At 44.2% G+C, this 27,416-nt stretch overlaps 2 protein-coding genes across 4 annotated transcripts in view; both read left to right on the top strand.

Moving 5' to 3' along the window:
• Positions 1-2,733: 2,733 nt before the first annotated feature.
• On the top strand, positions 2,734-9,102 carry C9H2orf72 (chromosome 9 C2orf72 homolog). Of its 3 annotated transcripts, XR_008841180.1 has the most exons (4): positions 2,734-3,297; positions 5,658-5,774; positions 7,006-8,555; positions 8,690-8,987. XR_008841180.1 is itself a non-coding variant. In XM_056498609.1 (3 exons), the coding sequence occupies exons 1-3, from the start codon at positions 2,757-2,759 to the stop codon at positions 7,095-7,097; spliced, it is 747 nt and encodes a 248-aa protein (XP_056354584.1). In that variant the 5' UTR covers positions 2,734-2,756; the 3' UTR covers positions 7,098-9,102. The 3 variants fall into 3 exon arrangements, 2 of the variants coding, with proteins under 2 accessions (XP_056354584.1, XP_056354582.1); XM_056498609.1 differs by having other exon boundaries at positions 5,661-5,774; positions 7,006-9,102; XM_056498607.1 differs by having other exon boundaries at positions 7,006-9,102.
• Positions 9,103-10,000: 898 nt separating this feature from the next.
• PSMD1 (proteasome 26S subunit, non-ATPase 1) overlaps positions 10,001-27,416 on the top strand; it is a 62,582-nt gene continuing 45,166 nt past the window's right edge. The window contains 18 exon segments of the mRNA XM_056498309.1: positions 10,001-10,152; positions 12,297-12,340; positions 13,331-13,404; positions 13,676-13,845; positions 14,691-14,896; positions 16,123-16,267; positions 16,877-16,905; positions 17,008-17,058; positions 17,060-17,235; positions 18,134-18,197; positions 18,997-19,125; positions 20,132-20,220; positions 20,836-20,914; positions 21,421-21,594; positions 22,505-22,616; positions 23,232-23,428; positions 24,008-24,103; positions 24,628-24,692. Coding sequence (XP_056354284.1) covers positions 10,137-10,152; positions 12,297-12,340; positions 13,331-13,404; positions 13,676-13,845; positions 14,691-14,896; positions 16,123-16,267; positions 16,877-16,905; positions 17,008-17,058; positions 17,060-17,235; positions 18,134-18,197; positions 18,997-19,125; positions 20,132-20,220; positions 20,836-20,914; positions 21,421-21,594; positions 22,505-22,616; positions 23,232-23,428; positions 24,008-24,103; positions 24,628-24,692 — 1,916 coding nt within the window. The 5' untranslated portion in view covers positions 10,001-10,136.

Genomic DNA, 27,416 nt, shown 5'->3' with positions numbered 1-27,416 from the left:
CATTTGGGTTCAGGGGCCAGAAAGATTGAGCGGAAGCTGGGAAGGCCAGTGGAGGAAATAGGAAGAGCCATGAAGGAGTGAACAGGAGGCAGGCTAGAAGGGAATCAGTGGGACTGGGATGCTGGGGACAGGAGTGAGGTTTGGGGTATTTTCTTCTCTCACAATTACCTCCTCTGCTACTTCTTTGGGGGACCCAAGGAGGTCTCCATGGATGAAGAGCTCAGAGTTCTGGTGCCCTGCAGCAATGCCCTGGTAGCAGCTGGCAGTGCTACACAAGTAAGCACATGCTTTCCAGCATCTAGTAAGGATGTGTTTTTCAAACACATGAATGATTGAAGCAAATCTGGAGAACAGATCAGTGGAAGAGCAAATGTGCAAAGGTTTGCTGAGGCTTAGCTTGTCTGCAGGCAGTTCCAGCTCCTAGCTGGCTCAGAGGCTTTTCCAAGTGTCCCCATGAGCACCAAAGCTACTGAAAGGAAGAATTTAAAGAGCTGGGCTGGGTCATTTGACACAGGCTCAGAACACCTCTTACAGATTCCTTCTTGCTCATTCAGTCTCTTTGCTCCTTTATCATCAAAACTGGCACACGAATCCTTTTCCCCTGTCCTCTTTTCAATTTTTTTCAGAAGAAAGGTTGATCTTGGTAAATGCAGGCTCAAATGCAATGGATTTTTTTCTTTTTTTTTTTTTTTTTTTTTTGGCTTCAAGGCACTAGTAATACACATGCCAAATTTGTTTCTCTGAACAAAGCATCTTCTCTCTTTTGAAGTCAAAAATGAACAGATGTTTTTGTCTGCTCTGGACAACTATAGGAATATGTAAGGGATGTAATGACCCTCATTTAGGGCTGTCTATAGTGATTCTCTACAACTGTGACTGTCAGATGGATATTTGATGGCGTGTCAGTGTCTTCTAAATACATCTGTGGTTTTGCTCAGATTCCTGACAGGGCTCTGAAGACATTTTGCGGGGGACTACAAATGCTGCAGAGCTCATGACTGCCTCCAAACTGTTTGAGTTGTACCTCTTTAAGTACCATGAAAGGAGTTGTACGTGTAAGATCTTACCCCTGTTAATGAGTAAAGAAATGTAAACAAGGTTGTTTGGGTATTGTGGGTGACATTCACCTTTCCAACCAGCCTTTGCTGGCAGTGTTACGTGTGCCCAAAATAAACTAAAGAATTGCAGTGGCCATGAATAACAGCTCTGTGTGGTCCCAAATTTTAGTTTTTAGTTGCTGTGCTGGCAGTTTGAGCATCAAGGCCACTGCAGAGAAGTAGTCAGTGGTGTACCTGAGTTAGGAAGAAAACTCCAATTTTTTCTATAGTTTCTGTGCAAGAATTATCTTCATAAGCCTGGGGAACTGCCAGCTGAAAGCCAACTTCCCAATGCCTGAGGCATTTTGGCATCTCTAGGCATATCACTGGCATGACTCTGCTCTGGAAGAGCTCTGTGAGAGCCATGCTGTAATGGTGTGCACATTAGTCAGGCTTTAACCAGTGCCACCACACCACAGACTGTGCTGGCAGCTCATCAGGAGTTTTACACACTCCATGGATCTTGTGGCAGTTTTCCAGAAATGAGGATTTCTGGGGACCAGCACATGTTCCTGTCCCCTGCTGCTGCTGACACAAATCATGATGCTGATTACACCTTGGGCTTTTGTCTATAGGACTACAAACAGGATTCTGAACAGATGAGAAAAAAATCCTTGTAAATACAAAATCTGGGCAACACTAAGGCCAGACATGGCTGCTGAATTATGTCTGACTTTGTAGCCCTCCCATGTTGACAGCCACTCTCAGGGCTACCACACTGGCATGGTGGCATGGGCTCTGGCAGACCCTGATCTTTGGAAGAGAAGCCTAATCCTTCTGTTTCACCTCCCCCTTTTCTCCCTGTCCCATTTGCTTATCAGCACTTGCCCCTGAGTAAATTACTTTTGCTAGGATCCAGGACAGAAAGTCTCTTGAAGCCCTCATCCATGATGCTAGCCTGGAGTAGTGTTTGCTGAGCCTGCCATACTGGGGAAAATATTTTCCTTGGATTAAAATTGGTGTCAGACTGTGACCTTTCTGAGCTGCCACACTGCTGTTGTGTGGTGTGGGGGCTGCAGCTCAGCTGTGCGCTTATGACCAGTGGGGTGGGTATGTCCTTTGGGGGTGTACTTGTTTCCCAAAGTGGAATTGTTTCCAGTATAGCCTGCCCAGACTGTGCAGTGCACATGATGCCAGAGAGGCCACTCTATTGCTGCCCTGGGGTATGAGATGCCACACCATAGGGAGCACCTTGGGGATGCATGATCAGCTGTTCCTCTATCATAACCTCGTGTGTGTCCCAGTTGGCAGCCACCATGGCCTCTTCTCATCCCCCTCTCACCTTCCTAGCCCCTCCACAGCAAAGTTTTTGGCCTGAATTTTAATCAACTCCTCATTGGCAACAAGACCAGTCTGTGCGAGGGCTCTGAGTCTGGTCGTGTGGCAAATCCGGGGACTCTCTACTACCCTCTCTGTGCCCACCGGGCAGCCGGCAGGGGCTGCTCACCGCGGGATTGTGCGGGTCCCGGGATGGGGCTGGAAGCAGGGGGGATCCTTGACACCCTCTCGCCCAGCTGCCCGGGGGTGTTGCTCTGCGCGGGGCCGGGGCTGGTGCCCGGAGCTGGTGCAGGGTGGCGGGGCGGGTGCGGGCCAGTGGGCGGTGCGGAGCCGGGGCCGGGGAACATGCAGGTGCGGACCGGACAGGGAGCACGGCGGGGGATGGCGGCGGCCGACCTGCAGGAGCTGCGGGCGCTGGTGGAGCGGGCGGGCGGCCGGCGGGCAGTACTGCTGGTGGCCGAGGTGGCGGAGGGGGCCCCGGCGGCGCCCGCGCTGGCCGCCTTCGCCCGCGACCTCCTGGGCGACGAGGCGCCGCGCGCACCGTGCCCAGGGCCGGGGCCGGTGCCGGTGCAAGGGTGCCGGGAGCGGCGGGCGGCGGACGGCCGGCGGCGGGCGCTGGGAGCGCGGCTGCTGCTGGTGCTGTGCGGCGGCGGGGCGGCGCGGGGCCGCGGGGCGCGCATCCGCCTGCGGGAGGTGGTGCGGGACGTGCGCGGCCGCCTGCCCGCGGGGCCGCCTCCCGCCGTCGTGGGCGTCCTGCTGCCCGGCGGGGACGGAGAGGACGCGGCAGTGCTGGACACGGCGCTGCGGCGGCACTTCCCGGCGCCCGGCACGGTGCAGGCGGCCCGGTACAGCCCGGGCAGCCCCGGCGATTGCCGCGCCGCCGCCTGCCGCGCCCTGCGGGCCGCTCTGCAGCACCCCGCAGGTACCAGGGGCGGGAGACACCTTCTTTCCTCCCTTCCTCCCTCCCTCACCTGGGGCCCGGTTTTTTCAGTGGGATATGCTGCGTTTTCCTGTGGGATCTTCCTCTTCCCAGTGGGATCTACCCCATCCTAATGGGTTCTGATCTCTCCTCATGGGATCTCCCTTGCAATGGGATCACGTTTTTCCCACTGGGATTGGACCATTCACTACTAATGGGATCTTTACACATGCACAATCCCATCTGCCTTTCCCCAATGAAGTCTCTTTCATGCTGGTGGGATCAGAGCCTTTCCAATGGGATAAGCCTCTGAGGCTTCCTGAACTGGCAGCCTAGGTGGACAAACTTCCCAGCAGTTTGGGAAACACTAGAGTAGCTGATGGATAACATGGATGTGGCAACGGACAGCTGTGACATTGTGGCCATTCATAACACGGTGGCCTTCCATGCTTATTGGACATGTGTTCTTGAGGGGAGCAAGACTGGGATGTGCTGTAGGGTGCAGGTAGGACCTGACCATCCTGTAGGAGGAAGATGCTTGTGCTGATTTTGCATAATGAATAAGTAACCACAGCAAGTTGTTGTTTGAGTGTAAAACCATATGACAGGGTGAGGATGGCAGGATGAAAGCAGGGTGTCAGCCAAGCCTAAGGAGCAGCATTTGCACTGGGGCGAAAGGGGAGTTGGGTTTGTGTGTCAAAAAAGGGTGATGGGCAGCTGGACAGGCTCTGCTCTCAGCAGCTGCCACATAAAACACTTTAATCTTTGGCACTGCTTGTCTTGGGCCGTTTTCCTTTCCTCCTCCCTTCTTTAATTTTTTTCCCACTTTTACCTTGTTCCCCAGCATTTCCAGGATCTTGGTTGTTTTGATGTCTTGCTGGCTTTACCTTGAGGGATTCTGGCACTTGCATTCAGCACAACAGGGTTGACAGAATCTCCTGGGATCCCTGGGACATGGGGATGATTGGCTTCAGTTCAGGTGCTTCTTTCTATCAGCTCAGCCCAGAATCCTGGATCTGAATGTTGAGGGGCTTTGGGGTGGCTGGTGGCTTCTGCCACCTCTCTACTGAGGAACACACAATCCTCTTTCCAGCTTCTCTCCTTTCACATGCTTTTGTCTTGTTCACATTGCTCCTGCTGCAAGAATTTCTGGTGTGCTTCCAGACCCCAGTGAATCCTCCAGTTCTGGTCACAGCAGTCTGGTGACACAGCAGCTGCAAAGGCAGAAAGGCATTTCTGCATACCTTTTTTACTTTTTTCTGCCTTGGCACTTTCATGGTGCTTGGCTCCGTATTATGTATTTTTGTGGCTGGCTGTGGAGAACGAGGAGCAGGAGGAGCTGGATTGAGTGTTACAGCTTGTTTGTGTCTGCTCATTCACTTCTGATGCTCTGCCTGGTGCTCTGAGTCATGTAAGTGTCCCAGGACCTGTGTGGTAATGAGAACACTCATCACCTTCAGGGTTCAACCTTAGGCGGGACATCTTTCCACGCTTCTGTGAGCTTTGCCTTCCAAAATCTCCACCTAGACAGAGGGATCCCAAATATAGCTGTGCCTCCAAAGAACAGTTGAACACTTCAGGCAGTGCACCCCAGGCTATGCACTGGAGTTTTTTGTTTGTTGACTGCCAGAAAAACACTGAGCCCTTTAGTGTTGCAATGGCTAGATAAACTGAAGGCCTCGCCTTATCATTTGTTATCTGACTAGGAGGTAAAAGGCTGGATGACATTTCAATGGGGATGCTGAACTGCTGCTCTTGGAGACCACATAAAATATGCTGCTGTAGTATTTTAAAGGCTGCTGCAGTGTTTTACTAAAATGGCTTGGAAGTCTGTAATAACTTTATTGTCTTCTAGAATAATTACCATACATTGACCTCTGCAATTTGCAAGCAGTTACAGCTGCAGTTTTCAGTGCGCTGCTGCAAAACGTGTCCAGCAGGTCTCCATGAGAGGGAGGAATTGCTTCATAAAGCAGGGAGCAGTAAACAGGTTGATGTGGTAGAAGCTGTGTGACAATGCAAAAGGAAAACTTCCTCCTGCGGGAATTCTCTGTGTCAGTCCCCAGCCTTGCCACGTGTGCCAGCTGAGCTCCTGCCAGGTTTCTTGCTCAGTCTCGGCTGCCACATCCAGATTGGTTTTGGCAGTGAGGTGGCCAAGTAGCAGCTGACACCAGGGACAAATTTCCAGGGTAGCAGAGAGATTTCGGCCAAAAATAAGGGTTGCCAGGAGCTGCTCTGGGCTTTCCAGTAGTGGGCTTTGTGGAGTGGACCCAGTTTTGTAGCAAAGCTCATGGAGGGAGAAGTGAAGCAGCAGCAGGGCTGATCTGCTACCAGTCTGAACTCATCTTCTCTGGTTTATTCAGAAGACATGAAAGACAGGGAGAGGTGGCGGTTCCCATCCTTCCTGCAGTGCATTTCTTGGAACCAGAGGAGCTGGAGAAAAGATTACGAAGCAAAAGCTGAAAACAACATCCATGAAGGTACACCCAGCTCCCTCCCTTGTACTCTGCTGTGATTGTCAGAAATCCCTCATGATTCCCTGATGGTTCTGGTGCCCAAACCCCTTGCTGGTAGCCTCTTCCAGCTATTTCCAGCTCCGCAGTTGACCTTGCTTCCCTGGCTGTGGTTTAGGCCAAACCTGAAGAGAATCAGCACATGTGCCTGCTTTATTGCCATCTCCTTGTTTTCTGACCTTTTGCTTACCTAAACAAAACCATGCTGAGTCTGGTGCCCAAATACACCCCTGGAAGCACTGCTTAATTGAGCTGCATTTTGTTTGAATGTCTGGAAGCAGAATTACTATCTGTCTAAGTAATGAATTGGAAGTATCCAGGTATTATGTGATGTTTTCTGCAAACATGGGTGGAAGAGTGTTCCCTAACCATTTGCTTTTGGGGCTGGCAGAGAGAAGGGAGAGGGCAGCCTGCTGTGGGTGCCCCAATTCAAAAAGAAATTGTTCAGGTAACACATAGCATAGGAGTGCCTCATGCAGGAGGCTACAAGGTGTGTGTTGTGGAGATCCAGATTGTACTATGAAGCACAAAGGAGGGAAAGCTCCTTCACTATAGAAAGAATAGAATAGAATAGAATAGAATAGAATAGAATAGAATAGAATAGAATAGAATAGAATAGAATAGAATAGAATAGAATAGAATAGAATAGAATAGAATAGAAATCTTCATTTGAAAGGGACCTACAATAACCGTCTAGTCCAACTGCCTGACCACTTCAGGGCTGACCAGATTTTAAAGTATGATATTAAGGGCCTTGTCCAAATGTCTCTTAAATATATAAAACACTTAAAGAGCATGAATCAGACAAAACGACTGAAATGAATGCCAAATTTATGCAGCTTTGAGACATATGAGACTTGTGAGACCCACTCTCCATGGTCAGAAAACTGAAGTGCCTGAAGGGCCTGATCTTACTGTCAGTGCCAGGCAGGTGATACCCTGTGGCCATGCAACTTGTTTTGAGATTGCTGACCCTTCAGGAGGCCAGCAGCTGGGCCCTGCACTCCTTTGCTCTATTTGCTGAAGCAATGTTGAATTTGTAAAACAAAATTAAAATTAGTTTAAAAAAAAAAACACCTTACATTGTGAGTATATATCAATTGCTTCAGCCCATGCTTTCTTTTCATGTTAAGTTGCATTTTCTGGGAGGAGGGGTTTTCCATTCAGGTCTGCCTTGACCTCTCTCTGCTCCCTGCAGATGACCTGCAGGACCCTGAGGAAGAAGTGGCTCTGGCCAGCCTTTCCCCCAATGGAAACTGCGAAGAAGCTGCTGGAGGCACAGGCACCTAGATCTGCTGGGCATCCAACACAGTCCACATCCCAGACCTGCCCAGTGGATTTGGAGCAGTGGGAGGAGGAGCTGGTGCAGGCCCTCTCCTCCAAGGACCCTCAGCTCCAGGGAAAAGCTGCTTGGCTGAACTCATCAGGGTCTTTTGTAGCTGCTGCCAGCCCCTGGGGTCTGTGCCAGAGCCATTCTCTGCTGTGCCCTGCTGCACTGGGGCACCTGGAGCTGCTTCTGGGCACTGGGCTTCTGAGAAGCCCTTTGGGGATCTACCTCACATCCTGGGCAAAATGATGAGTGTGAAATGAATCCACCTGTTTGAAGCATGACAAATATTTTCTAATTCTGAGCAAAGTTCACTGCTGAGGTTGCTGGGGCTGGCCTCCTTGGATACTGATTCTGCTGCCTTGCTTTATTGGTGCCTGGAAGTTCCCACCCCACCCCCCAAAAAAAAAACCAAAAACTAAAACCCAAAAACAAAAACAAAAACAAACAAACAAAAAAAACCCAAAAACCCACAAACAAGTAACACAGTGGCTTGGAGACTGCACTGGGACAAAATATGAGCTCTAGGATCTACCAGCTACTGAAAAGGCTTGAGTGTAATGCTGTAATGTGAAAAATGTAGTAACAGCCCAGCTTGAGTGGCAAGAATAACATGAAGGATTATTGATAGTACGGACATCTAGATCAGAGTGGGGTTTGGGAGCAGGATCTGTCCTTCTGGCTTGTCCTGGTGCTCATAGGCTAACTGAGGGATGCCTGGGCTGGAGGGGTGGCAGGTGGGCACTAAGGTGTGGCTGGTGCTAGATGGGGATACAGGAGAGGGCCATCTTACCTAGGGACATCTCCATGGGCATCATCATTGGCCTGCAGCACAAGATGTGGCTGTTTTATAAATAAACATAAAAATATAAATGTTTTCTATTTAAGTAGTTCCAAAGGGCTGCCTGTAGCCTGTGGGGCAACACAACTAACTAGAAATCCTTGGTTTACAGGGAATATTTCTCTAATACTAAGAATATCTTTAAAATTCTTTATGCAACCTAAAAGATGTCTTGTTTTATTTTGAGGACAAGCTTGGGGCTGGCTTTCCTTTATTAGTTTCCACCAGCTCAGATCAGAAATTTCAACCTGCTTACCTCTACTTTGGGTTAGTTGCCAAAGTACATCCTCTGTGCATGTCTGTCCTCTCTCTGGCTTCTTTTTCCCCACTGGAAGCAGAAGTGTCTGGAGTCCTGCCAGCTCTAGCCAGCACTCTCCCGCAGCAGTTTGGCTTTGGCATCCCTCAAGCTCTTCCCAGCAGGGGATGCTGCTCTGCAAAGAGGGCACTGACCCACCCTCCTTCCAGACTCCAGGATTTCTGTGTTTATGACCCCTGGAAGATACAAATGTAACAAAGTGACTTGGTGTGCGTGGCTGTATTATTGGCCCGAGTTTCAGCAGTGAGCGCTCAATGCATCTCGGTGAGATTAAGGTTCCCTCCTGTTCCATACCCCTGCACAGCCCAGATTGCTGTGCAGGTCTGTATTTCCCAGTAAAGCCCCTGGTTAGGTGGGTCAAGTGGGACTAACCAGTAGGAATCTTTATTTTCTTGCAGCATTTAGCCTTTGCTGCTAAGCATTCTCCAGTGAAGAGGTGGTCCAAGAGCACAGACTGGCGGTTAAACCTCCCTTAGTGCTGCAAATCCACTGGATTTATTTACTGGTGCTTTTTAGGTAAACCTAAAACTCTTGCAAGTTTGCCCCTGCAAGAGACTGATGGAAGTGATAAATTGCCCAGGCTTTAGGAGGTGTGAGCAAGAATACATTTGAATAAAAGTATTGTTTTTCTTTAACTGAGGAATAAAAGAGACTTGAATTACTTTTTTTTTTTTTCTTTTCTCTTTTCACTTTTTCTGCACTCTTTTCTGTGCACTTGGAGGCATAACTAACTACATGTTTAATTGATTGAATAGTTTAAGGGCACTATTACGTGTTTGTTGAATAAAGACAATTAATTTCCAAATTGGAATGTGCTTATTTGTTTGCCATGGTGTTATCCTTAAAGTAGCATTATGCAGAGCTGAACTCATATTTATCTTGGCTTGAAAAAACTGGTTATTGGGATGGAATGGATGTGACCCAAGTATCTGATATGCAGAAGATCTGCAAACTGATCAGAACTGAGTGCAGCCCAGGTGGAGCAATGCAGAAGGCTGGAAATCTTCCCAGCTGTCCAAGAGCGAAGCAGCCCCTCTTGGCATTGTTGGTAGAGGTCTGAGAAGTTTTCATTAGTAACTCTCATTAATAACTTTCACTAACTGATACCATCATGCATCCTCAAGGAATTCAAGCCCTTCATAGGGTATTTCTTCCTATTCAGTAGCAATAATGAGAAATGAATGCTGTCGAGGTCTGGGCACTTTGGTCTCTTCTGTAGCATCGTTGCTCCTGAGCTGGACTTTCCGTGGTGCAAATCCACCAGCCTGGGTATCCCATCTGCCTTGTGCCGCAGAGGCGGCCGCCAAGACTTGTTAAACCCATGGGATAAAATCGCTGATCTCTGCACTGCCATGGGACACCCTGCGCCCTTAAAGATGCCCGCCTACCGCAGGCGCTTCTCTGAGCACGGCACAAATGCGGGCACCGGCGGGGTCACTCGTGGGGAACTCACAGCTCCGGTCCCGGCAGTGCTGCGGGGTTTTCGGCCGCGGGAGGCCGTGAGAAGCCCGTGAGGAGCCCGTGGGGGCTGTGAGGGAGCCCCGAGAGCCCACGGGGGTAGGCAGAATGTCCGTGAGGGGCCGCGGGCAGCACAAGGTCCCTGGCGGCAGGGCTGTCCCGCTCCTGCCTGCCTGTTTCTCCGCCGTCCCGCGCAGGCGGTCACACGGGCACCCTTCCCGGGCGCAGCGCGGAGCCGCCGGAAGAGGCCCTAGGCGGCACTTCCGGGCCGGGCAGCGGCGGCGGCGACGGAACCGCGGTTGGGCCGGACCGGACCGGACCCGACCCCCCCCCCCCGGACCCTTCGGACCTCCCCGACCCCCTATCCAAGGACAGCCGGGTGGCACCATGATCACCTCGGCCGGTGAGGCAGCGGCGCGGGGCGGCGCTGTCCGCCGGGGTTTCGCTGAGTCAGGGCCGTGACTGAGCACCGCCGCGGCTCCGCGGGGCCGCCCGTCACGGGGTTCCCCCGCCCCGGTCACCCCCGCATGGCAGAGAGAGACCACCCCAGTGCGCGGCAGTCCGGCACGACCGGCTCTTGAAGCCCGGTGCCGTGTCCGTCCCCTGCCGGTGTCTCACGGCGGCTCCGGTGCCTTTGGGGGTCCCCGGGCAGCAGCGCGGGGCTCCCACGGTGTGAGCGGGAGGGTTCAGCTGCTTCAAGTGAACGGCGCATTTTCGGTGTAAAACCGGAGGGCACTCGGGAGGTGCAGCAGGACTTGAGAGGAGGGAGAGGAAGGAGTTTGGAGTTCAGAAACGCGAATGCCTTGCGAAGGAAACGTCGGTCTAAGGAGTGCAGGATAAGGAAGCGTGTGAGGAGTTGGATGTTACGCGGTGTTTGTGCATCTATTGGGAGATTGATGGTGTAAAAAAATAGGGGAAAGTATTTCCTGAAATACTCAGGCCAGAAATTAACATGTGGCTGGTTGTGACTTGGCGAGAGAACAGTGCTGAGGGTGACAGTGTCCAGGTAGCTTTCTCTTCCTGAATCCTTTGTTTTGTTTAAGTATTTATTTTAACTGAGGAAAAGTAGGAATTAATTTTAGAGGCATTTAAAAAATGTAAAAATGGTATGTGGGAGCGAGGTATGTAGGTGGTGTGTAGGAGTGAGATTGTGTTCTCCTGATAGATCAGATGAATGCAGGAACTTATTTAATAATAATAATAATAATAATAATAATAATAATAATAATAATAATGATTTTTAAAAGCCTCAAAGCAAACTTTTGGTGCAGAGGTGCAGGAAACAGCTGGAAAGAGCTGGAAGTGGGATGGCTGCTGAATCTGCCTTCTTTGCCTAAGAGCCATGTTGGTGTTCCTTCAATTCCTGCTACTGATGGATGTGTCTAACCTGATTTTTAAAAACAATACCTGATAATGGAGGTTCTGCAACTTCATTAGGCAAAGGAATAAATGTGAGGAAACTTTTCAGGTCATCAAACCTCATTCTTTGAGGCTTCACTAAAGTTTGGTGTTACTGTTCGTGTTAAAATGTGGCACAAAGATCAGATTATTCCCTTCCTGCTGGCAGCTGTCCTGAGTGCTGCACCCTTCCAGGTGTCTGTAGACCAACCAGTTACAAACCTCCAGGCACCCTTCAGGAGATGACTGCCAGAGCTCCCTGTTCTTACTGCCCAGCTCCAAACAGCCTGGTTTGCTCATGACTCAAACGTGGTGCCCAGCACTAGGCACGGGGTCTGGCCAGTGTGTGCCAAGAGAAGGGAAGGTGCCCCATGGGTCTGCCAAGAACTGCTCTCACTTACACATCTGTGTGAGGTTTGGGTTCTCTGCCTCCCACTGGAGCCAAATGTTATTGATTCTATTTCATCTTAACCCTCTGTACTGTTCAGATTCTGTATTTGTACATTTTGGTTTGGACCTGCACATGCTCCTTTTAGATTTGTCGAGATCTTTTGGAAGCCTAGTTCAGCCCTCCAAAGGCTTGCTGGCCTTTCCAGTTTCATGTGTTTTTTCAGATTTAAATAAGTTGTCAAGCTGTACAACAGATTAAAGGTTTAAAGCAGTGAATTGTGTTGAACTTTGATCAGATCATAATCCAGCCCTTTCCATTGCATCTTTGCAGTTTAACAATGAAACCACCTATCCCTGTTCTTCAGATTCAGCTCCTGTGAACCTCTCAGTCATGTCAGTTAAACAGTATTTCTGTAACTGTACAAATGTTCTGGGACAGGATCAGCAGTCAGAATCATAAAGCTGTGAGGGTACATCTCCTCTTATCTGTGAGGCCAGTTTCCTTGGCATGGAAAAATTCTTTGTTTTCCCTTGGAAGGATCACTTTTTATAAATAATGTACCTTTTCAGTTGTAAATTCTGAACTATTTTATATTATATTTAATACAAACTGGAATCCCATCTTTGAAGTTGTATACTGAAGATATAAAATCAGCATTCCAGAGACAGCCTTCTTTCCTGTTCTGTTGCTTTTGAACTAAATGACAAGCTTACTTTTGATACAGAGAAACTGAAAGTAACTACTATTTTGTTTTGTAGCTGGAATAATCTCTCTTCTGGATGAAGAAGAGCCGCAGCTCAAGGTAAGCTCTTACATCTGAGAGGAAATAATAGCAAATGTATTATGTGGAGTGCTTAAAATCAAAAAAAGGAGCAGATCTCAGTAATTTATGGCTGGACGCAACAGGTGGGCACCTAATTGTATCTAGCCTGAAAAGCTAAAAGAAAGGGCTTAAATAAATGATAACAGATTGCAAACTTTCTTGTTTTGAGCATGGATCAAACAGGAGCTTGAGTGCAAAAATTTCTATTCATGAAAGCTCCCATCTCTCTGGTGGTAATGGGCCTTTGTTACTTACAGTTTTTCCAGAGACTGCATTTTGACTGCGTAAAGTTCAGAGCTGAAGAACAGCTCAGGCTTTTAGAATAATTTGACCAATGTAGAACAAATCACAGTCGTAGTTTTCACTTGGAACAAAGTTACAGTAATAGTACTAGAAGAAGAAAATAGCAACAGATACTTTACAGTGCACAGAGGGTATGAATCCACAGAACACCAACACTCAGAGTGGTGGTGTGTTGATGGAACATATACATTTCAATATTTGTAATTCCCTAATTGTTTTTCTTGGATACAGACATAGATAGTGATGGATCTGAATCATCCCTGATTTTGCTGTGAACTGATTACAAGTGGGCTGATTGTGGCTTGTTTATCATCTGAAGTACTGTGTCCATATAGATGAATAGAGTTGTCTGCTGTATGCCACAGATTGATTCCATGTGCTACACAAAGGTTGTCACAAGTTTTATCTATCAGACATGTCAGCCAGTCATTCATCAGAGAGAGGTCATGGAAAGGAATGCTAGAGTTGTCTTACCTGTGATGCAAACAGCTCTTCATTTGCAAAGGACTTGCAAAGATTAGTAAATGCTTGCAAAGATCTTTTAAAATAGAATTTGCTATTGAAATGCATCAGTGTTCATGATATTCATCCTAGAATGTACTTTATTTTTACTGGGGAAAGGTAAATGCATTTTTAATATAATATAACTTGTTTTTTTATTTGTAGGAGTTTGCTCTTCACAAGTTGAATGCTGTTGTCAATGACTTCTGGGCAGAAATCTCTGAGTCAGTGGACAAAATGTAAGAGAAGACACTTAATACTGCTTAAAAAGAGCATGAGATATGAAGTGGATGTAATTCTGGTTTCTAATGACAGTTGTTTCTAATTAGCCATTCTCACAATGGTTAATAGAGCATGTAGCTCCATATTTCCTAGAAAGATATAATGTGTGTGGATGTGGGGTTGGAGCTGTGGTCTCAAAGATGCAAGTTCAGTTAAGCTTATACTTGAGTCATGTGGCCTTAAAGAGATCTAAGCACACAGAGCTGATGCTCTTCCCTTCCTCTGCAGTGAAGTTCTCTATGAAGACGAAGGTTTTCGGAGTCGCCAGTTTGCCGCTCTGGTTGCTTCTAAAGTTTTTTACCACCTGGGAGCCTTTGAGGAATCCCTGAACTATGCCCTGGGAGCTGGTGACCTCTTCAATGTCAACGACAACTCGGAATATGTGGAGACGATCATTGGTAAAGAACTGTTGCTGCAGAGGAAAAACTTCTGTGTTGTCAAAGCTGCTGTAACTTTGAAATTTTACTTGATTTAGCTTTTTTCTCTGTATTCTTCTTGCTGTCTTTGTATTCATTTAAACTGATGCTGCAGCTAATTTTACTCAGTTTATTTGTACTTTCTTATATTTTGGGATTCTGTAATGGAACTGACTTCAGAGCTTTGGAGTTTTTTTACTATTCTTAACCTTTATTCTATAGTGAATTCCTAATAAGACAATTGCCTTGGTTGTTTATTGTCCTTTCTCTCATTTGTGTGCTGATATTATTAATTTCAGCATGACTTTGGAAGTAATAGACTGGTAAGTGTAGCTGCACACATAATTGAGAGGGACAGTTGTATTTATCCACCCACAACAAGATGCCAAGACAACAGTTGACTGCAGGTGTTATTTGAATGCCTTTTAAAAATCTCATCTGCTGGAGTCACTTGCTTTATAGACGATATGATGGAGCTGGGGCTGGCGTTCAGTCTCCCTAGCTGGTGTTTGCAGTGGAGTTAGCAAGTCTCCTACTGCTGTTTTTTGATTTATTTGACGTGACATTTGAACAAAGATCATATCCTTGGTATCCATATCCTTACCTATGTTGGTAAAATACCTACTTGATTTCAGCAGTAAAATCAGAGTTTGTTAGGAAATAATAGAAGTGTCTTCCACTATTATTTGTATAGTGGCTACACAAATGTGTAATTTCCCATATGGTACTTGCTGGTAGAACATGTTCATGCACATGCTGGTCTCTTCACCAGTACAAAATTGCAAAAATCTGGAAACTTGACTTTTCCCCCTGTATTATCTCTTCAGCAAAATGTATCGACCACTACACCAAGCAGTGTGTGGAGAATGCGGAGCTGCCGGAAGGGGAGAAGAAACCCGTGGATGAGAGGCTGGAGGGGATAGTGAATAAAATGTTCCAGCGGTGCCTGGATGACCACAAGTACAAGCAGGCCATTGGCATTGCTCTGGAGACACGCAGACTGGACATCTTTGAGAAAACCATCCTTGAGTCGGTATGTGCAAGAGACAGGAGGTGCCTGTAGCTAGGCTTTTCCAGGTATGGATCCAGAAGTCAAGTGCAAGATCCATATTGCTGTGGAACTTGCCCTGTTTTGTATGAACAGAATAAAACATAAAACTCAGGGTGTTCAGTTCAGCATGTTCATGGAAAGCAGAGTCACTCAGGACTATCAAGTATAGGAAGATCCCCACTGCCTTTAGGAATGCCTTGAGCTACAAGTTTATAGGAAAATATGGCCAGGAGGATTGGCTATGTGCCCTCTTCTTAAGATATTCCCTCACCTACTGGCAGAGATACAATACTGGCATAATGTAAGAGCAGCCCTTTTATTTAGTTGTGCCTGTCATCTGCTGTCATTCACTGTGGGAAGGAATCCTTAGGGCTGGGTAAGTGATTTATTAATGGCAAGCAAAAGAAAAAAACTCCAGTAGGTGGGTGAGCTGATCTAATTTTCAGTGACTATGCAGTCTCGGCCTGACTCCAAGATGGGGCACCTTGCCTTTAAAGTCTTTCACTGAGGGTTTAAGTTAATTAATGTTACTGTTAGTGGCAATAAGAGAAGCAAGCCTATAGTCATCTGCAGCAGCTGCGTGCAGTCTTATTATGCTGTAGTATCTCAATCATATGCCAGACACATAGCTTGAATCCTTTAACTATTACTACTTTTCAGTTCACAACTTTTACATATGCTTGGATGTCTCCCATTTCTGAGTATGGGTGATAATCATAAGGCATCCAGTTTTTATTTCTTTGTTCTCTTTGTTTTCCTGTGCATTTAATAATTTGCCCATTATAAATCCCTCATTTTGAATTATCCTTTCTGAGGTCTAGTAACCAAATCAGTTTCTCAGAGTTGATCTTCTCTTGGTGCATGGTTTGTTTTTCTGGCATTTTATGTTAGTGCAGTGATTTCTACTGCATTCAAAAATGATTGTTTGAACAAGAAGAGTGAAGGGAAAATAAGTATTGTCCTTTTAAGTTAATATTTTGCATGTTTTAACTTCTGAATTAAATGTTGGTCCTGCATGATTTTGATAGTGTTTTTTCTTTAAACTTCCATACACCTGTATATGAGCTTTTCTGAAAATAGGGAACAGTTAAGATTTATATGCACGCTTGGTCTGCATTTTAAAATAGAAAAAGGATAGCTTTATTTTCCTGTCTAAATCCTGCTTGTTGGTCTAAACCTGTGTTTGATATCCCTGAATTTTATTTCAGAATGATGTTCCTGGGATGCTGGCCTACAGCTTGAAGCTCTGTATGTCTTTGATGCAGAATAAACAGTTTCGTAATAAAGTCTTGAGGGTTCTAGTTAAAATCTACATGAATCTGGAGAAACCAGACTTCATCAATGTAGTGCCAGGTAAACTTTTCAAAGTCATATTTAAAGATAATAAAAAGTTACTCTTCTTTAGGTGTATTTGGGGTGACATCTACCTGTTCTCTGTCTTTGTTCAGTTAAATGAAATATCTTTTCCTGATTGCATGCTTCCAGCATACATCAGATGAGAACAACTTGAAAAACAGATGTAAAGATTGCATATTTGGTCAATTTATAGAGAAAGAAATCCATTCAAAGGCAGTTTGAGGACACAGACAACTGTGACGGAATATTTTAAGCCTATGTAGGGAGTATCAGATGGTAGGTTCACAGCTTGGAGTTTTATTTATTCCTCACAAGAACATTTCCAGTGCTTTGGTTTTTTAGTAAGCCATTGTCTGAATGTGTTTAGACAGCCAGTTGTGAAGTTACTCAGATATTCTCAGATCTTTGCCAGCCTTGGTATGCCACATACACGTGACTCAGTGTTACGCCTGCTTAATTCCAGCTGAGATGTCCCTACAAAATGACTTCCTCAATGTGCTTTTGAAATTTCTGTGTCTAGTAGGACAAATCTTGTTTTTCTGTGAAAACTCTTCTGAGTTTTCTATTGTCTTCAATGAAAGAGAGAAAAGTTTTCTTTCTTTGAAGGGGATATCCTGTGGAAGCAGCAGATGAGGGTATTGGAGTGTGGCTTTGGGTAGTGTTGTTTTCTCATTATGAAGTATCTAATGTCTTCTCCTTTTTTTTTTTCTCCCTATTCTTCCCTTTTTCTTGCTCAGTGCCTGATATTCCTGGATGACCCACAGGCTGTGAGTGACATCTTGGAAAAGCTTGGTGAAGGATGATAACCTTCTCATGGCCTACCAAATTTGCTTTGACCTGTATGAAAGTGCGAGCCAGCAGTTCCTGTCTTCTGTCATCCAGAACCTCCGCACGGTCGGAACTCCCATTGCCTCCGTGCCTGGATCCACCAACACTGGCACTGTCCCCGGATCAGAGAAAGACAGGTGGGGAGATTGACTTGAGAGGTGCTGCAGTTGTTTGGCTCCAGTTCTGCTCATATTCCATGTACGGTTGCTTTTTACAAGCTATTAAGTTACTCCCTTTTATTTAAGTAATAGGCAAGACATGCTATTTGCGCAAAACAAAATCGTGCATTACCAAAATCTGCTGGTTTTTAGAGGGATTTTCCTTTGCAGTTGAGATAAGCACAGAGCAGTTATACTGGGGCTCAGCTAATGATCAGTGATTCATTAAGCCACGGCATGAATTGCTTGGGAATGCTGATTCTGTGTGGTCTTTGCAGCAGCTTGCAGAGCTGAGGAAAGGAGGAGTTCAGGGAAAAAGCTCTTCATAGCTATGTGCAAGTTTGGTTTCACATAACAGCTTGTGAGAAGAGTGAGCTCAGATCAGCACTGTCATGTCAACAGACCATTTACTTGCAGTTCAAAGAGTTACTTCAAATCTACTTTGAGTTTTAAAAACATGTTCAGTGGTCAGTATCACAGATCTTAGCTGCAAGAAGCTGCTGTTAAAAAAAAAGAATCTAAGTTGGCACTAACAATTCTGTCATCTTTATTTCTTCTTTTGGTGACTTACAGGAGAATTGGCAAATCTATGCTAAAGTTGCTGCCCAGCTCAGGGGCATTCATTCCCTACAATCATTTTGGTTTTGTTGTTTCTGTAGGTGGAATAAGAGAGTAAGGTTTTCTAGGCCTTTGTCTTCAAGTTCCTTGAAAAATTGAGTGGAGAGGGAGTTTTCCGCACAGCCGTTGTTCTATCAAAGTCTTCTTTTCCCGTCATCATCTCCAAATTCCAGGCTACTCATTCAGGACGATATTACAGTATAATTATAGTAGTTGACTTGTTGCAAGTGATGCATTTTTCATTTTTATTTTATTTCAGTGATGCTATGGAAGCAGAAGAGAAACCAGGAAGCACTTGTGCAGCAGGGAGGTCTGCAGAAATGGTGAGTACTATTTCTGAAGCAGACCTTACTTAGTTTTTCTTATGTGTTCTCTTTGGATGTCTGGGATTTCTAAATTGGTTTGGCTAATAAAGAATGGAATCCCTTTTTTGTCTTACTTGGAGACAAGGTGACAGATGATCTCTGAGGGCCAAATATCTGACCTAAATGTCCAGCAACTCAGATACTGAAAGCTCTGAGAGTGAGAAATTATCAGAGTTCAGTAGGAATTACTGAGTTTTGAAAAAGGAGACAGAAGGATCTGGCTCATGTGTTTGCTTTTTGATATTGAAAGAATTAACTCATCCCAAAAGCAAGGCCTGAAATTTAACTGCTGCTGAGAACCTTAGCGAGTAAATTAGCTTGATGTATTTTTTTCCTCTCTTTCAAAAATCCAAATGTAGTTCTGGTTGGTTAGAAGCTGATGCTGTTCTGCAGGAATGGCAGGAGAGGATGCTGATGTGACATTGTTTTCCATGAAGGCATAAAGTTACCTTGCGCCTACAAGGTGCTGTGTTGCTGTGGATATGTCATGCCATATCCTTTTGCTTTCAATGAAAGAATACGTTTCTTTATGAAGAGCCTTCTCCCACCTGCATTGTTGTACACAAAAGATTTGATTTCTGGGAGGTTTGGGCTTGTGCACCAAGGACAGAAACAATGTCTTTTTAGTCCTTAAACCAGATAGGCTTTGGAATATGGTGATGGGAACATACCAGAGCAGCTTCTCATGAATTGTATTTTAACAGAGCCATAGTTGGGTTCTCATGGAATTTTTTTTCCTTTTTGCTTGTATGAGAAGAACCCAGAGCCTAAGGACCAGATCTCAAAAATGATTAAAATTTTAAGTGGGGAAATGGCCATTGAGTTACATCTGCAGTTTTTAATACGAAACAACAATACAGACCTCATGATCCTCAAAAACACAAAGGTAAGAGACTTTGTGAAATATGGTTGTCTTGGATTTATCTGATTCATCCTGTGTTGGTTTTGACCATGCTGCTGTTGTTTTTACTGATAGGCTGCTATTATCATGTTGATATTTTAATTAGTTTTTTTCTGATTTATAGCAACTCACATTTTTCTCATGCTTTTTTCATTTTTTGTTGGGTTTGTTTTTCATCTGTTCAGTAAGATGGGCAAAATTTACCCTCCAGCTCCATGTCGGATCCATTGCAAATGCTGCTGGTTGGGAAGGGAGGAGTCAGCCAGGACTATAGATTACAGTATGTTGGTATCTTGAGTGAGATGTTAGGTAAGCCCACGCCTTCAGCTTAGTGAGGGTATCCTGGTATGTAGTAAAAGACCAATATTTCCACAATTGGAGACAAAACCAATCAGGTACTTTAATGTAGACAGAGTTAGTGAATGGAGTAACTTGTATTTTTTTTTTTTTTAAGGGTGGGAAAATGAAAACTTCCAGGTAACTCTTAAATCCTTACTAGAAACTATAGGAGAAGTTATTTATTTGTGAAATAAGATGTACATCATCAGTAAAAGTAGTAGGAGTTGTTTGTTTGCAGGTTCATCTATTTCAGATGACACTTCAAATGTATTGGAAAATCTTTTCCATCTGCTGGTGAAGTGTTCTGGAGTGATTCTGCAATAGAGTTCTGGGAACAGCCTGGAAACATCAGCAGCACTCACTGTGCAGTGCTCAGTTCTGGGAAGCAGAGGGGGATGGTTCTCCAGTTAAGTGGCAATTGGAGTAATCACATGTCTGAAAGAAACTCACAGAAAGGATCATGCATGGGAAAGATGGCTTCCTCAAGCCATATGTTAGACTGTATTAGCAATCTATTAGCTGATTACAGGGAAATTGCTGGTTAAATTGAGGATCATTACAGTCCATTTTTCTAAAGTACCGGCAAGCTTGTTTAGTGACCTTGGCCAGATCTTTTGCTGAGTGATGCTACTGATTGTTCTTGTTCTTTCAGGATGCAGTGAGGAATTCCGTGTGTCATACAGCAACTGTTATAGCAAACTCCTTTATGCATTGTGGGACAACCAGTGACCAATTCCTTAGGTAAATCTATGGCAAGGAAGCTCCCATGTCATTTAGAGGTGTTTGAACACATTGCTGCCCTCCTTAACTTGATACTTCCAGAGTGGTAACTTCAGAACTCTAACGGTGTTAGAGAATTGTTTCCTTTTCTCTCTCCTCGCAAACTGGCTTTGTTTGACTGCTAACTGAATGAGCAGCTTGGAGCGTGAAGATCTGGAATTTCTCTTCTCTTTTTTTACCAGTTAAAGTGTTTCTGAGATGATGTATCTTTTTTACAATAGAGACCAACAGTACTGAATGGCTCTTGTAAGGGAAATGCTAGGGCTGACCTTATGAGGGACTTAAGGAAAGCTGCAGAAACTGCTAAAGTTTCTCCCAGAGAACTGGTGGGCCGCATGTTGAGCAGTTCTCTATCTTTCACTGAGATCACCCATGTCTAGAAGCTTGACTAAACAGGCAAAAATCAGGACTGATGAAGGGGAGAGAAATGTAAAGTGGGGTTGTGGTTAGCTACCTTCACTTCTGGAGCTGCCTTTTAGTTTGGAAGCAGTCTTCAGGGCCCTGAAACCCTGTTTGCAGGATTAGGAGCAGGCTCTATGAAAAACTTTGTATAACCTTTCTCTTTTCAACTTCTAGGGACAATTTGGAGTGGCTGGCCAGGGCCACTAACTGGGCTAAGTTTACTGCTACTGCCAGCTTGGGTGTTATACACAAGGTAACATTGCATTCATTTCCCTCTGTTCAGTGTAAATGCTTGACTTGTGAACATTGAAAACATGGAAATGGGGATTCTGAATGGTGCTTGCACTCCAGTGTACCTGGCACAGCTATAACATATTTTGTGTCTTTGAGCTAAAAAACTGTGTTTATATTGTTTTCATCTGACAGCAAATATAACTTATGGCATGTTTTGCTGAGAATCAAAAAGGTGCTAGGATAACATGATTTAAGGAGAGAGTGTTTTTTCTAGCTCTTCGTTTGTGAGTTGAACAGATTTAATAGTTTCTAGGTATTAAAACTGCAGTTGGTTCTTAAGTGATTTTGGGACACACCTAAGTTCCTTACTGTAGTAACTTTCAGTAAGTTTCAGCAGTGATGTGTGGCACTGAAACACTGATTTTAGTGGGAAAAGTAATGGCTATAACACACGTTTAAATATTACTTTGCTGTTTTTTCATATTTCACTTGCCACTGTCTACCTGCTGGACAATGGACATCCAGGGTCATGAGAAAGAAGCATTACAGCTGATGGCCACCTACCTGCCCAAGGACACCTCTCCAGGGTCAGCCTACCAGGAGGGAGGAGGCCTCTACGCCTTGGGTCTCATCCATGCCAACCATGGTGGGGACATCATTGACTACTTGCTGAACCAGCTGAAGAATGCCAGTAATGATGTGTGTACTGGGCTCAGCAATGAGCCTTTGTTTTGTTTGGAATATGCAGGAGGGTGCTGGCTGGTTTAGTAGTGGGAGATAGAAGTAATTAAGCAGCAGTTGTGGTACTTAGATCTCCTCTGATTGGTTAAAGGTTGGTTTTAACAACCTGTTGCTTAAGGTTTAAGTAAGATTTTTAGGAAATTCTTACGTTCTTGACAGTGACTGTAGCTTCATCATATTTACTACTTGTTATATCTGCTTTGTTTTGCTAGTGGACTTGCAGCATTCAGGCACTGTTATTGTTTACAGCTTAGTTGTCAAGGAAATAAGCCACAAAATGTTTCTGCTGACCTGTCCTGTAGTTTTACTACATCTTGCACAATAAGAGGTGTTTTACTTCTGCACTTAGTGTTTGTAGACCTCTAAGAAAAATATATTTCCCAGCGTGTTCCTTCTTTCTCCTTGTGGAATCTCAGATTGTTTTTTTTTTAAATTCCATTAACAGATCCCACTAATGTTACTGCAATTGTATCCATTGCTAGAATAAAAGATGTTATAGACTGTTTTTAAATGGGTACTTTTTCACCTTTTTATTTTAAAGCTCTTACCAGCTTAGTAGCACAGATTTATGGTTTTACATAAATTACTTAGTGGGGGAAAAGATCTTGAAGTTACCAGAAAGTCTTCTGTGTTAAGCTTCTGCAACTCACTGTTTATGGGCTTTTGAACTGTTTTCTTCTATTTTCTGCCTCTTTCACTGGACCTGCTGCCTGAGACTGTGAAAGTGGTATTTCTAGCAGGTCAAGAGATCATTTTGGGTTGATTTGAGGCTAAAAGGTTGCAGGTTTATATTGATGGAAAAATGTCTACTTCAGCTGAAGCCATGCTGTTCCCTGTTTGATGACTGAACTTGCATATGCTTCTCTAGATTGTGCGACATGGTGGCAGCCTGGGCTTGGGGCTGGCTGCCATGGGGACAGCACGTCAAGATGTGTACGATCTGCTGAAAACAAATCTATACCAGGATGATGCAGTGACAGGTAAATGTTCTGCTTTCAAAGCAAATAACCATCTGAGGCCTTATCAGGCACCTGGGCTTTTTTGTCATGGTTTTTTTCCTCCCCCAGCATGTGTGTTAGCAGCGTAGATTGTTTCTAGCTGTGTTTTATTTACTGACCTTTTCCTGATCATTATAGCTCTTTACTTTAATGTGCCAGTAATATTCAGAGATCCTGTCATGACTGGCACTGTGGCAAGTTTTGGTAAGACATGCTAGGTCTTTAAACAGCCCCTTATTTAGCTCTGTTCTTTAGTTTGTCATATGCTTTTTCTGTAGTGTGGCTGATTTCCAGAGCCGTGTGCTTTTTTGAGCTGAGAGATAAGCTTGGAGAAGCTTGTGGGAATTACTGCTGCATTGGTGGGACTTGTAGGAAAATGATCTCAGCAGCTCTTGGCCCAAGGAAACGATAATTGAACTTGGTAGAGAAAAGTACTAAATTGTGGTTAAAAACACATTTTGCCATGAATAATGGAGTTATTGGGCATGGTGATGTCCAGAAGTGATCTATTGGCCTATATGTAGTGTGATTTTCTAAATACAGTATTTATTGCTTTTGGGAACAGAGTTGATTTTTTTGCTTTTCTGTGCTTTTCAGGTGAGGCAGCTGGCCTGGCACTGGGGTTGGTTATGTTGGGATCTAAAAATGCCCAGGCTATTGAGGACATGGTTGGCTATGCACAGGAAACCCAGCATGAAAAGATCCTGCGAGGCCTCGCGGTTGGAATTGCTCTGGTCATGTATGGGAGGATGGAGGAGGCAGATGCTCTCATTGAGAGTCTCTGCAGAGATAAGGTAAATTGAGCTGTGACTTAATCCCTGACTTTTGTGTTACACAGCTGACCATCCTGTCCATTTGTGAATCTCCAGCTCTGGTGGATTGGCTCTTTTGAACCAGAGCGGTTCTTACATAGGTCTGAAGTCAGACTGTTTCACAAGTTGTTGCACTTTGATTAAAAATACAAGAACAACACTGCTTATTTGTGTATTTTTTTAGCCTTATACTTGGTCTTCAGAGTCGTGTGAGCAGCAACAGGGAGTAGAACAGGATGTAGTGGTTAAAAACAGATGAAACTCTCTGTAGGTGGATGATCTCAAGGCTCTGGTAGCAATCACTGCAGATAGCAAGTAAGAAGCAGAATGACACCTCTGCCCTATACTCTTTGGCAGCCTGCAGCACTGCAGGCTCTGTCCCCCTGAACTTGGTAATGACAACCTTGCTTTGGTGATTGTCCTGTTACTTGTCCCAAATAAACAATCAATGAGTCTGACCTTTGACCTGTTTGCAGATTCAAGACGCAAGAGTGGATTTAAAGTTAGAATTACTGAGTCACCATTTGGAAAGGTGTGAAATATCGATGCTTTCTCTTCCAGGATCCAATTCTCCGTCGTTCTGGCATGTACACTGTGGCTATGGCATACTGTGGCTCAGGGAACAACAAGGCTATCAGGCGCCTACTGCATGTGGCTGTAAGTACTGTGGCCTTAGGAGCATGTAGGAAGAAATTTCTGGTCAGGAGGCAAGCACATCACTTTGTCAGGCTTTGTGTCTGCAGTGTTAGTATTCTGGTCCAAATCAGAGATTGTGAAATGATGAAAGCTTTACTTTGTATTATGAGTAGAACTAACAGGGCCTTCTGACATTAGGGTAAGTAGACTTTCAGACTTTCAACCTGGTATCACAGAAAAGGAACCTTTTAAAAATTAAAACATGGACTTAAACTACCCAGCTAACAGGTTCGCAGTGAATAGTCTGCATAATGATGGGCTGAAGAAAAAATAAATTAAGTTCTAGAAGGTGAGGTCTGTCTCTTCCTTGATCATCTTGCTGGTGTGCAAACACAGGTGAGGATGTTCAGGCTATAGCTAAACATGATTTTAACTGGCTTTCTCTATAATCCTGTCTTCTTGATTAACTGACATCTGGCCTGAAATGTTGCAGAGTCCTCAAGTGTTTTAACTGTATTCTGAATGTCCTGTTTTTCCTTTTGTAGGTGAGTGATGTGAATGACGATGTGAGGCGGGCAGCTGTGGAGTCACTTGGTTTCATTCTGTTCAGGTAAAGTGTCTTCCTTGGTCACTCCTGCAGCCTTCAATTTAATGTCTGTTACTTTTTCAGAAAATGAGTATGCTTCTGCTTTCACAAAGTGACTGAGCTGCTAATAAAATGGATTTTGAAAAGTTAAAAAACTGAGAGATTGCTTTAGAATCAGAAGTGTTCCTTAATGTTCAGCAGATGTTTAATGAGTCTTTCTGTAGGTTTTTGGAGCTGTGGCTTAATTGTCTGAACAGAGATAGATGAAGTTGACAAATAGAATGAAAAATAAATATTTTCAGAATTGAAAGTTAATTAAAAATTAAGTATACTGTGCTTGTGCCAAGCCTCTTAAGCGCAGCAGTACTCAGACAAATATATCTGCCTAATGGCTATCTAAAATATTGTGACTTTGATTTAAAAAAACAAAACAAACTGAAGGAGGATCTTTATTTCTTAAAGTAGTCTTTGTTTCTTAAGTATCCACTGATAAACCTTGAAAATTTCCTGGACTTACATTGTAAGATGAGCCCATCACAAAGTCGTCACAATGTTTCATTTGGTTGTCTTAAGTGATGCTTATTGCTGAAATGATATTTTGTAGTGCTCTACAGTTCCTTAGCTAAGGGGTAATTGGGGAATTAGAAGGCTCCCCAAGGACTACACCTGTATCTGTTAATACAATAACCTGTATAATCTGAGCACTGAGCCAAACTGCAGCCTTGGAGTGTGGTTGAGAGGAGCCGGTGCATACTTAGGTCCATAATAGTAATTTAAAAATTATTCTTCGCATCTTCTTTTGGGTTGGTAGCTTAAAAGCTGGATGAGAGGTTATTAAAGATGGGATTAAAACTTGGGTTACTGATGTGAGCAGCTTTTCACTTCCCGTGGAAGTGACTCTGCGCTGTTCTGCTCTATCTGAAGGATAATTCAGTATGGTTTGCAAAGAGGACAGATGCTCTCAGTGGGCAGCAGGTGTCTCTCAAGTGCTTCTGCTCTGTTGCTTCCAAGCAGCACAGCTTGTTCCTTGCTCTGCTTAGGGATCTCTGCCTCTCCTGAAGCCAAGGGGTCTGTTTAGCTGACTTCTGTATCTGTATACAGAACAAAAATTCCATGCACGCCTTCCATAGTTTCAGGCATTTTTTTTCAAAACAGGTTGTGACAAAACCCTTTTGAGCTCACATTTCAGTGTAATTTTTATTTTCAACAACTGCAAAACATAATTGGATATGGATAGCTCTTACCAAAATGAGGAACTTTCAAGGCTCTGAGCTAAACCATTTACCATGTGCTGGCATCTTGCAAGAACAGCATAGTTCAGGGCCTGTTCTCTCCATATACAACAATGAGGAAATGAGTGACATCATCTTTGACTCTTTCACCTGTTATACAGTGGTTCAGATGTTATCCTGCTTCTTCCCTTCCCTTACCTTACTGGAGACTTGCAGTCCAGAATCTACTTGTGCAATAGAGAGGAGCATTTCCTTGTAAATTCCAGTGTCCACCTTACTTGATAGTCAATGACTAAAACTTGTTAGCTGGTTACCACTGGCTCCTGGAGGCAAAAGGTTTGTGTTAGACTGTGGTAGTTGTCAACACTTTTCACTTGATAACTAGTTGTGTGCTCTGGCCCAGCTCAGCAATGTCATTGTACAGAGATATAAAAACAGAGTGAGTTGTGAGCTTGTCAGATTTCATTGCAAAAATGGCATTTCTTTCTTACGACCGTTGTTTGTTGAAGTCTAACTGGATTTACTTGTAAAGGCCACTAACAGCATTGAATACTGGCAAGAATCAGTTATTTGTCAGCTGCTGGGTATACAGAGCTTTTGAATGAAGTGTTTTGTGATGGGAGGTGAGCAGGTCTGAGACACAGTGGGCTAAGTCCCAGAAAATAATCTGATTTTAAGTGAAGAAAACATGACTGAAGGTCCTATGAAAAGAGTTCACATTGAATTCTTTATAGGTGGTTCCAGAAAGGGAACTGTGAAGTTCAGAATTGAGATAAGAGAATACATTGTTTAATGCAGTCTACATTTTTCTTGGGGAATTCATGGCATTCATGTAAGGTTGAGTATGCTGGAGGTGTGAGTTTGTCTGCTGGATTGTACACTTCAGCAGCCTCAGACTTGTACTTCTGTCTGTTCCTCCTATAGGAATAGTAAAATCCATAAACGGGTGGAGTTTACACAGTCAGAGGATGATAATTTCCTTAAAAGCACCGTTGTTTGAACATGACAGAACTACAGCCCACAAGCTCACGTTGTGTCATAAATATCCAGTTTGTTTTCTCCTGTTGTTACAACTGTCTGTGAATAAATGTTCTTCCTCTTGGATTTGAACTAAAAGTGTTGTAAACGTCACAAAACTGCTAATTTTAGGTAATGCATCTGCATAGCAGAACATTCTGTAAGGCTTTGCTGTCCTTGTTTTCCTCTGTGAGTCTTCTTTGCTATCACATGCATCCAATCCTGCATACGCTAACTCAAGATCCCATCTTGACTTTTATTGTTGGTAATGAAAACAGCACAGTATCAAAGTAAAATGTGATAGAACATAATGTAATTAAGCATGACATAATTTTTAGAGCAACAAGGTTTTGCTTGAACTTGAAGATTACCTCTTTTATATTTTTTAAGCGTGGTAATTATTTTATTTTTTTAATGGGCTTTTGAATTACTGGAAAAATATACAAAAGAATGTATGTGGCTTTTTTCATTATTCAGAATTTATGAATCAGGGTTTAGA

The sequence above is a fragment of the Oenanthe melanoleuca genome, chromosome 9, assembly GCF_029582105.1.
Source record: "Oenanthe melanoleuca isolate GR-GAL-2019-014 chromosome 9, OMel1.0, whole genome shotgun sequence".
Lineage (NCBI taxonomy): Eukaryota > Metazoa > Chordata > Aves > Passeriformes > Muscicapidae > Oenanthe > Oenanthe melanoleuca.
The sequence above is the reverse complement of the archived record's forward strand: the minus strand, read 5'-3'. Positions and strand labels throughout refer to the sequence as shown.